The sequence below is a fragment of the Elgaria multicarinata genome, chromosome 3, assembly GCF_023053635.1.
Source record: "Elgaria multicarinata webbii isolate HBS135686 ecotype San Diego chromosome 3, rElgMul1.1.pri, whole genome shotgun sequence".
Lineage (NCBI taxonomy): Eukaryota > Metazoa > Chordata > Lepidosauria > Squamata > Anguidae > Elgaria > Elgaria multicarinata.
Window position 1 is genome coordinate 105,422,703 of NC_086173.1, and position 11,537 is coordinate 105,434,239.

The window sequence follows — 11,537 nt, forward strand, 5'->3', positions numbered from 1 at the left end:
TGACAACCAAGAGTACGGATTGAGTATGGACTGTCACTGAATCGTGGGTTGTCGCTACATGTGAACCCTGTACTATAGTTTAAACATGGGTTGTTAACCATAAACAACCCAGAGATTGCAACCCGACAACAAACCATGGGTTCTTTTTCTGGGTTGTTCATAGATAACAATCCATCGTAAAACCACTATGCAGGGTTCGTATGTAATGGCAACCCACCATTCCATGACAACCCATACTCTGACAAATGAGGCCATTATTAGGTTTGGTTACAAGCTCAGCTGCAAGTAGGTACTTGATTGGCAAAGCTTACACTTACTATTTCAGAAATTGTCCCTTGATTGTCACGGCCCTCGTCATCATCATCGTCGTCCTCAGCATCTCCCTTCTGAACAAACTCATTTTTTGTGCGTAGATATAAATCCCACAGTTTGGAGGCAGCCTTAAATTCAGGAGAGTCTGGCTGTGTAAAAGAGCCAAAGGACACAGTTGTTAATATTTTTTTCAATCCGGACAGTAAGAAATAAAGCTGATAAAGTTATAAATTGCCCAGAAACAACTAGCTGTACCAGTTGTAAATGAAAGGACAATTCAATTAATTAAAGCTACTCTACAAATGAGAATTAAAGTATCTAAAGCAATTGCTCCCAGTAATACAACCGTGTACACTGTGAATAAGCATTACAGAGTCAGCAATACTGCAAACAATGTTGATGGGTGACGTCCTCCCCACTTTTGCACTTAATTCAAACACAATCCACTGACAGAACATGCAGATAATGACTTTTAAAACAAAAGATTTTGTCACCTTATAATAGGCTTTTGCATTATTAAATAGCAGCTGGAAGTCAGCAGTTAGCACATTCACATCATCATATTCCTCCATTTTTAGCTTCTGTTGGATTTTCATTAAATCAATTGGCTGAGAAACCACTTCATAGTAATCTGGCTGATTTCTGTTGTAATAACAAAGGTATTGGAAAAGGCAACGAGTATAAGCAAAACTTACTTACAGTACCTAATAATGGGATTTTATATTGGAAAAACTTTATATATTAATTTAACAATATTCACACAAATGTGGTGACATTAGAAACTACTTTTTATCTAACGGATTCTTGAGGGTAACATTGTTTACTAAGAGTTGTATACAATGGTGTTCTGCTGACAGATGGAACCATAAGAGAGCAATTTCCTTTTACCTTTGCAGCACCGTGTTTGTTGTTTATTCGTTCAGTCGTTTCCGACTCTTCGTGACTTCGTGGACCACGGACACAAAAATGAAAATATCACACTAATGGGCTCCTGCTAGCGTGACAGCGTTTTCCTCTCTCTCCTTCTCCCTGCAGCACCCTACCTGCCCTCAAAATATGCCCTTGAGGGTTGGAAAGCCCTTGGAGCAGATTTTTGGGCAGGACAGAAGCCTGCAGGGAGAAGGAGAGAGGGGAAAACGCTGTCTCTCTAGCGGGAGCCCATTAGTGTGATATTTTCATTTTTGTGTCCCAACCCTTAAAAAAAATGTAATGTCCGGGGGGTGGGGGGGAACGTAAATCCTTTTATAGCACTTTGTTGTATCGTGTGCTTAAACTTAACAAATAACTGTATGTTAAATAAAAAACGTTTCACACTTTGGAAAGGGTGATTATTTGAAAAAACTTTGACCCGATTCTCACATAACAGTTGTCACATAACAGTAGTAAATTGTGGGTTAATAATTAATTAAAACACAATTTGCCAGGATTGTATGTCGCCACCTTTCTAGATTTGCAACCTCTATGGGCCTGATTACACATCACTGCCTGCAACACACCCACTTCTTTGCTTTTAGCCAGCAGTCCAAGTTCCCACATCATACTCAACAACCTACTAAGGAGCCGATTGTGGGTTGTACCGTAAAAGTGGAAGAGATGGGCATGCTGCAGGCAGCACACCAGCTCATTCCTGCTTCAGCATGACAACCCACCAATTTTAAAACCAATGGTTTGTCATTACATGTGAACCAGGTCAATAGGTTAATCGTGGGTTAATCAACAATTAGTTTCTAGATTAACTAAGTCAACTAACTAGTTGCTAGGGCCTTCTTGGTGGCTGCTCCAAGGCTTTGGAACTCCCTTTCCAGGGAGGGTAGACTGGCTCCCTCTGAGTTACACTTTTGGAGGCAGGGAAAAACTTTTTTGTTCCGCCAGTCTTTTGGAAATACTCTGGACCTGTGTTAATGTATTAGATTTTTTTTTTTAATTTGTTGCTGTTTTTAATGTTTTTAAAATGTTTTTAATTTTACTGTGGGTTTAATTCTATTTTAACGTTTGTAAATTTATATTTATATGTTTTAATTGTACATGTTTTAATTTTGTAAACCGCCTTGAGTCCCAGTACTGGGGAAAAAACGGAATATAAATAAATATTGTAATAATAATAATAATAATAACAACAACAATAATAATAATAACAACAACAGGGGGTGGTTTAACCCACAATGAACCCATAAGGTTCACAAGTCACGGAGCAACCTCTGATCAGTCAAAATGATGGTGGCATTCAACATGGCAAATTGTGGGTTAATTAACCAAAGATTTGCCACTGCTATGTGTGATCTGGGTCATTGGGACATACAAAATGAAGCACAAACACAAGAATGCTTGCATAAGGGAAATTCCTCACCCCTCCTCCCCATTGCAGACCCCCCGTCACCTCCCAAATGTTTTCCTTAAGGTTGGGGGACCCTTAGAAAAGGCCTGGGCTGTGAGACAGCAGTAGGAGGTCAGGGTAGACAATTTCCACTGCACTGGATGCATCACATTAATTTCAGCAACAGCAGCCTTCCCATAGATTTCTTATCAACGTCACACACTTACCTTCGCTTGGGGGCCCTAATGAAAAGCTCACACAGTAGCCTCCCTTGATCATCTTTATAATCTCTGATTGTATTGTATAATTCGTGGCAAACAGCAATCTAAAATCCAAAACCAACAGAAAATTTACTACTCAATTATTTTATTTATTATTCAGATTTCTACACCGCATTCTACAAATGTATTAAAGCAGTGAGCAAAAAATGCAATGGCATAAAAACCACAAATAATAAAAACAACACAGTACAATTAATCATGGGGGGGACCCCCAAAAACCCTCACACTCTACTGTGTGTTACAAACCATAGCTGGCTGAGAAAGCCTCTGAAAAGGGATGAGTTTTAAGAAGACGCCTGAATATCTGAACTGTGGAGGTTGCCTCAGATCAATTGGTAAAGCATCCAGAGGATGTGTGCTGCAACACTAAATGCTCTACTATATGTATTCCTCAGGTGAAACTCTGGAGCATGTGGCACCTTCAGAAATGCTCTTTCTAATGATTGGAAGATCGGGCAGGAACATATGGAGTGAGACAGTCCATAATTGTAGTAATAGTATTTATACAATGCTTTTTTTTTTAGTGCTCAGCTTATTTCACATGTATTTTCAGTATCCTCACAACAGACCTGTATGGAAAAGACATGTTACATTCCCCATATTATAGATCAGAAGATGAGGATGAAGGATAATGGCTTGGATTAAGGCTACCTCAGCTGATATTTCCTGGCTTATAGCACATGCTCTTAGCTAACTCACTACTCTAGCTTTCGGCAGTGGCTGTGTTGGTAAACTTCCATTCTCTAGACTAGAAAGCAGAAGTAGGTAGCATTAACCTCTTTCTACATGAATTTCATGACAGCCAAAAAAAACCAATTAAGTTTTGTTCGTCCCTGGGCATTTCAATTCTCAAAATAATTATTTCAATTTATAAATAAACACAATTTCTTTGCTAAAGGAACATCCAAGCAAGAACATACCAGACAATCCTTGGGGTGCACATCAGATTCAGCTAAACCTCTGGGCCATTTCTGGTGTTTCCTAAGTGGGTTTCCCTCTGAAGTGACTCAATCCAAAGCTGGGCCCAGATTTCTTGGTGTGGTTCAATCTTTGGAAATGCAGACATTCTCTCTCTCAAAACAGTGTGTTTTATTTTAGTTTCTCTAAATTTGCCTTTTAATAATGTGCTGCTTTTAATAATGTATTAGTTTTAAATGTTTTAATTCGTTATATGATGTTTGCATTCGTGTTGTACCCCGCCTCGATCGAGAGGGAGAGGTGGGTAACAAATAAATTTATTATTATTATTATTATTAATATTATTATTAAGGGGGAGCAAGGTAATGACTAACAGATCCACCTTCTAATCCTAGAATATTTTTTTATCAGGGGCTTTCCAGTCACTGTGCTTTTGGGGGAGGGGTCCAAGTTACATAAAACTGTGTGTCTGCTCTTCCATTTCTCAGTTGTTTATTTGTTCTGTAGCAAGCAAGCCAAGTAGAAAGTCAGTGGTTCTATGTTGGGTTGGGATGATTTCAAATTCTGTTTATTCGTGATTTCAAAATCCTTTTCTTTCCCTTTCTCAGTTATTAAATGAATTCTTCTCTTATATTTTTCTGCAGTGAAAATCTTTCTTTCCAAATCCATCATGATTCACTATTTTTAAAAAACCTCTAATTGGTTTGCAATCATCCCACCTCCCTCACTCCTGCACCTATCCTTCCGAAACATTGCAGGTGTCTTGCCCAGGGATGCCTCTATGATGTGTGCCATTTTCAGACCAAAAAACCCACAAAAAAACACAGATGAAGGAAAGAGCAAGTGAATCCCTCACCCACCCACCCACTGGGGACTTTTGCTGGACCTAAACGTTGTAAGTTTCTTATTTAGGCCTACTTCGAGGTTGTCTGTCATTTTCAGAACACTGATCCACAAGGAACTTGGGGGGGGGGGATAAACACATCCTGTTTTGGATACACTCAAAATGTAAAGGCTGCTTATGCACAGAAATCCCTCTACCTAATTAATCTCAAACTTGGCAGGCTTGATCTCCGCCAAAGGGTTAACTATCCCTGCAAATTTCATCCATTCTGTCAAGAAATAAATAGGTCATAGGCAGTTCCCTTTTTAAAAAACTCAAAATATACAGGCATATAGCATAACCCCCGTACCTATTTTAATGAAGTCTGACAGGCATAATTCCCTCCTGAGGGGCAAATGTCTGCAAATGTCACCAATTCTGGCAAAGAAACAAAAGTTACACCCCATTTTTTGTTTTTTGTTTATTTCTCATGATAGTCAATGGGAGGTATGAAACCTGGGATTTCCGAGTCAAAGCAAGTGGCCTCCAAATTCGTCCAAGCTGAATCAGCCTGTTTTCCAAGGCAGTAAATCTGTAGGTGCACATCTCTAATCCTTACCCTATAGGCAGCCCATTCTGCAAGTTATGAGACAGCTGTAATTCACCTTTCCTCAGGCAGGTTGTATTTACAAAACATACCTGTAGCAATTCCAACACTGCTTCAGCATTCCCCAGCAGGTACGTAGCATATAACCACAACGAGAACATTCTGGAATCAAGCTGAATAACCTCAAGAACTCCTTTTCAGAACACTGAGATACAGTCTCAGGGTTTTTTCCCCTTGCAAGTTAGATAACTCAAAAGGTTGGTACATTGGGCAGTAGTGTAGAAAGCTTAAACCTTAAAAAGCACTTACAGGATCGACTGTTGGGAGGTTGGAAAGTCTTCTCCTCTTTCGACTTGGGCCTGGTGTGCTTGTGGCATGATGACCATCATCAAAATCTCCCCCACTGGCACTGCTGGAAGGAGAGGTAGCCCTTCGCCGCTTGGAGCCCATGGAATCCAACTTCTTCTATAATAAAGAAAAATGCTCTTAAATGTGAGGCTTTCGATCCAAGATCTCAGAAGATGACAAGGTATTAATCCTGCAGTTCTTCTGAATTCTATGTAGTCAGTAGGGATGGGCCTCCAGATATTTTGGCCTACAACTCCCATGATCCATCACCATTGGCTATGCTGTTTAGGAATGATGGGAGTTGTAGGCTAAAACCTCTGGAGGGCACAAGTCCCCCACTTCTGGTTTACGTGAATGTTTTGATAGTACATTGCTAAAATCTTGCCCAACATTCTGCACAGTTCTCCAATAAAGTAATCTAAATTAAGGGGTGTGTGTGTGTGTGTTTTAATGCCAAGCCAGCACTGTATTAACCAAGCACATGGATGACAAAAACATATCAATGAAATGAGCATAACAGTTAAGACAAATGTGAAAGCTCCAATCCTGATGTAGTGTTTTTTTGGTCAATGATTCAATCTCATTAACATCACTTCTGACTGAAATATAACCACCCAATTGCAACAAGGATCCAAGGAAGAGTTGACAAATTTATCCAGTCTCCATTATTGGTGCAAACAACATACTTCTAAAGATCTACCATTTGCACAAAGTGTGAGCAATTTAACACTAGCGCTGACACAGGAGTTGTTCACACAGAAGTGGCCCCAATGCACTTCTGTTCAGGACATTTTTAAATAGTTTCTGATTATGCTATATTTCAGGGTTTGATGATCCACCTATTTTTGAAGGCCTAGGCAGCAAAAATAGGTGCGGGGGAGGGGGGGAACTGTTCAAGGCCAGTCCATGGTTGGAAGACTGCATGGGTTGGAGAACAACAACTTGTCAAAGCTGCTGCAAAGTGTCAAAATATCAGAAAAAATAAAATGAATTAAAAACATTATTTGCAAATAATTTGTTTTGTAGTTAACAATGAGTGCTATCCAATTAACTCCTCCTGACAATGGAACTGTTTCTGTCTGCAGAATGGGGAGAGAGGCAATTCACCCTCCATAATACAGGCTCCTGCACACTTTCAAAATCTGCTCCAGGTGTTTGGAGAATGCACCAAAGCACAGGAAAGAGGGAAAGCGGAGAAAGTCCCATTGAGTAGGCAGAAATCTGCTTAAACTTCACACCTAATGCTTGCAGGAAACTATCTCAAGATTTTGAGAAGAAAAGATTAACAACATTGGAGCTTTTGATTACTCTAATTAATGGGTTAGTGGCATTACACATTATACCAGCCACAAAAATGTCTCCAGAAATGGCACCATCATGGCAAATTATTTTCATACTTCCCGTAACATGTTTGCTTGCCACATGACATAGACTAGGTTCACATGATCATGGAGGAAAATAAGTTGTGGTGGCTTTTTTTCTCCCCCCACATGTGCCGGTTGTGGACCATTTAATTGTCATAAATACCCTAGCCAGGTGTGGGTTGTTGTAACATCAAAACCGGATGAGAATGAGTGGCTGGGATGGTGTGCAAACCACCCTGAAAACCATGGCTTGTTCTAGGTCTGCTTTGTAAGCCACCCCAGTCATCCACTCTCAACCGGTGCCTGGTGAGAATAATTATGCTAATTAGGTAGGTCGTGACTAGCATGCACGGGGAGGGAAAATAAGACACTGTGGCTGAGTTTGGACGACACACTAGTCAACGGGGGTGGGGGTGTAATAGGAACAGAATGGGAAACAACTGTTGGAGGAGTACTGCTGACTTCAATAGGATTTAAGAATGACTTTCTTTGGATTGGGACAATTATGTCAGGAAAAAATATGCATTATCCCATATAGGGACATACCACAAGAAGCCATGTCAAAAGGGAATTTCCTGAGGATTACACAAGCTTTAAAACATGCATTTTAAAATAAAGGCATTGTGGTTTTATGTTGAAAACAATGTTTGAAAGGGCAATGTAAATATGACTCCTTAAGTTTCCTCCCAATGCTAAAATACTATTTATAAATTGAAGACAAACATGAAATTGCAGTTGAGACTGAAGGAACTACCTCCAAGATTAAACAACACAAGCTGCTATTTAATAACATTTTATTGTCATCTGATGACACTAGGTCATGATGCATATGGAACTAATTGGCCTGAGCTATCCACAAAGGCTGGAGAACAGAGAATATGGAATTCATTCAATATGCGCAGACCAGAAGGTATGAACTTAGCACAGTGAACTTAAACCAATGACTCTGCTTCTGCAACATGAAAGTGCCTATTTGATCCTCAGTAAAGGCCCAAACCTTACCTTAAATACATGATCCACAAAGCATCCTAAAACCTTAATTCCGTATTGCTACATTAGAAACCAAGTGAAATCGCTCTGCTTGCAGAACTATTCCCTCTATTCACTACATGAAAATGAAATGAAACTGATTTCTGATATGCAGTATATGTAATGCCACATGTAGACCTACATTGTCACCCCAACTCTCTTGTTCACATGACTATTTTTAAAAAGTATAATTGGTCTAGCATAATTGTGTTAGAACGTTTGCATTTCGTATTTGAGGACTGGATTAATTACAAACTCATGAATGAGCTAAATGAACAAGCATGATCTATCATGCCGTTATGAACCAGAAATGGCTGAGATGTGTGGAAGAGAGGGACAAAACAGCACACACATTATCAGTAAATTACCAGATTTACCAGAGTACAACCAGCACCACGAAAAGCCAGTCTCCTCATAATGTCTGATAGGCAAGTAAAGAAATTGAGAAAAGGGAAATCCTTAAAGCACCAATTCAGCAGTAGTATTAGTACAGCCAAAACTGAAAGAGAAGACAACAAAAGGAAAGGAAACAGACAGAAGAAACAAAGGGAAGAACAGGTAAATCAAAGAATCAAGGAGAATGGTTAAGGAAAGATATATTGCAAAATCGCAAAAAAGTAGGAACATATATATTAGGTTATTGGCATTTCAGAAAAAACACCTTCTACATAATGTTTAAAACTTGGAACAAACAGGGCATTCTTAGAATGTGTAAACAAAGGGTGCAATTCTACTCCTATTTAACTCAATGACAAAGCTCTTGATTTATAAGACAGGACTGCAGCTAACATTCACATAATACATAAAAGCCGTGCTGGATCAGACCAAAGGCCTATCTAGTTCTGTTTGCACAGTGGCCAACCAGATGCTTATGAGAAGCCCACAACAAGACAAGAATGCAATAGCACCCTCCCACTCGTGTTCCCCAGCAACTGGTAAACAAAGGCATACGGCCTCTAATACTGGAGGTAATACTAGTAGCTATTGATAGCCTTATCCCATGAATTTTTCTAATCCCCTTTTAAATTCATCTAAGTTGGTGGCCATAACTACAACTTTGGCAGTAAATTCCATAGTATAATTATGTACTGTGTGGAAAAAGTACTTCCTTTTATCTGTTCTGAATTTCTCACCATTTGTCTTTATTGGATGACCCCCCAGTTTCTAGTATTACAAAAGGAGAAAAATATCTCCCTCTCCACTTTCTCCACACCATGCATAATTTTAGACACCAAGAAAGAGACTAAAATACCACAGAATTCATGGCCCATTTAGTATAAGCAGTTCCCAGATCAGAATGCTTAAAATATATCTTAATATTACAAAAAACTATTCTCAGAATCTAAAGTATGGCGGAAAAGAAGAGTTCAGCGTTTTCAAAAATAGCAAAGGCTTGTTGCACATTGTAATGGAACATACATTTAAGTTTAATTAGAAGATCCATAATCATATTTATTAAAAAAGACTGCAAGTTAATTGTGTAAATACACATGCTTGTCTACTATTTAAGCATCTATATACAGCTGCTGAGAGACGTTGTATGCACCTTTGAAATAAAGGGTCATCACTAAGTTGATAATGCCCAACTCTGCGTATTTTACTTCCCCAAGACAGGCATGTCAGTGGATTCCCTGAGCCAGTGGTAAGATACCATTATTGAAAGGATAATGAGAAACACATTGAATGGTATTAATGGTTGACAGTTCAAATAATCTGGGTGTGGTGGATTTATGTGTGATATTACTCCCTACTGTCTGAAATCTTTTGATATAGCGGAGGGGGATGCAAGGAGCTATTACACTCGTCAGAAACCTCATAACAGCATCTACACAATTCCACTAAACACCTGCTGTAGATCATTATTTGTTGCTAGTAACTGAAAAACAACTATCTCATCACCACTCCTAGAAATAAACTGGCCAAAAGTTATTTTCAAATAGCTTTTGAGCTCAAAAGTTCATAATTTGAACCAAAATTATTTCTTGAGTATAGCCACAAAAGTTGACACTGGACCGAGACTCTATATTTTACTATAGCTACAATTATGTGTGTTAGAAGGAAAGGTAATCAGCAGCTCCATTGCTGATCATTTATAGTTACATAGTTCTTTCAGATAAAGTGTCTTATCTACTGTGAAGCCGAGTTCTGTACAATTTGGAAGCTTGTAAACTACCTTACTATAAGAGATATCTGTTCCACTTTACATATTATCAGTATGTTAGAAAACATATGGAGATACCATCTGAAAGTGGCTTCTTTAGGCCTCCAAGCTTTTACAATTTGTTAGGCATATAATACAGACAAATTTAACAGTAAGGCATGTTTTCCCTAGTAATAAGAAACATGGCACTCCTTATGGAGAAAAATAGATTTAACAATGAATATTCCAGGTACTGGTACTGGATGGCTTTCTAAAACATGTGTTCTAATCCATCATTGTACACCCTATCTACACTTTTAATACAGCAAGTGAGACATAAAGAACACAACAGACTCTACACAAGATAGCACCACTAATTATATTTGTTAAAGTATTATGTGCAGAATTCCTCCCTCTAACATTCATCCTCTTTTGTCACTGTCTTGCCAACTCTTTTTAAAAAGGAGCAATATTCCATAGTCTATTCGATAGAAAAATTAAGTCAAGATCTTGAAGAAAAGGTAGAGGCCATTGTAAATATTAACTTTTTGCTAGAAGAAGAAAGTCTTACTCTGGGAAACACGGGAACAAGACCACCCTATATGCCTATCTCAAGAGGTGGAGGGGGATTATTCAGAGAAGAGATTGCTTTTGACAAGTGCAGTAGTTGCCCGGCTCGGTAGCACTGTGAAAGCTTCAGATCATTCTAACACTTACGGCGTATAAGTTGATCACTGGTTTTGAAATTTGAGTCTTCTCAAAACCGTGTGGGAAATGAAAACGAGGAAGGGGAAACACACAACCTAGATGTAAAGGGTGGCGGAGTCAACGGCATTCAAACAGATAGAGAAACGTGTGTAAGTTGGCGTGTGTAAACTCCAAGAGAGAAGAGGGTTAGTAGGTCAGGGGCAGTTCAGGCAACCGGAGGGCCGATCCTTTCTCTCTCGGGGTGGACGAGGGGGAGAAGGTCGGCAGGAAAGGGGTCGCGTGGGTGGGAAGAGGAGACGTCGGCAAGCCGGGTGCCCGGGAGCAAAGGCTCCGAGGGAGGGGCGCTTCGGCGAAGGGACCCGGCCAGCAGTCCCACAACAATCACACAAAGGGAACCCGCCTTGGCCTCCTGCCTTCCCTTTCCCCGAGTGCCGCTTGCCTGCCCAAGCCAAGCTCGGCCCCCCGCCCTCAGCTTACCCAGCCAGCCCCGCCGCCGCCGCCGCCGCCGCTGCTGCTAATCCTCCTCCTCCTGCAGCCGCGGCCGCGCTCAGCCCCCGCCGCCGCCACGGCCCCCCGCGCTGTCGGCGTCGCCGCCACTGTTGCCGCTCAGCTCACTCACAGGCGAGCCCGCCGCTGTCGCAACTCCTGGCTCAGCCGCCAAGCGACAGCGGGAGCGCGACAGCACGGGCAGAA

At 40.4% G+C, this 11,537-nt stretch overlaps 1 protein-coding gene across 2 annotated transcripts in view; it reads right to left on the minus strand.

Moving 5' to 3' along the window:
- Positions 1-11,368, minus strand: part of PBRM1 (polybromo 1) — a 61,196-nt gene extending 49,828 nt beyond the window's left edge. The window contains exons 1-6 of one of the 2 annotated variants that reach the window (XM_063121149.1): positions 11,322-11,368; positions 8,374-8,495; positions 5,565-5,720; positions 2,854-2,951; positions 807-954; positions 318-461 (exon numbers count right to left, since the gene is read on the minus strand). In XM_063121149.1, the coding sequence (XP_062977219.1) occupies positions 318-461; positions 807-954; positions 2,854-2,951; positions 5,565-5,720; positions 8,374-8,412 (585 nt within the window). In that variant the 5' untranslated portion in view covers positions 8,413-8,495; positions 11,322-11,368. The remainder of the gene's footprint in view (positions 1-317; positions 462-806; positions 955-2,853; positions 2,952-5,564; positions 5,721-8,373; positions 8,496-11,321) is intronic. The other variant, XM_063121150.1, reaches the window with a different exon arrangement.
- Between the last annotated feature and the right edge of the window lie 169 nt (positions 11,369-11,537).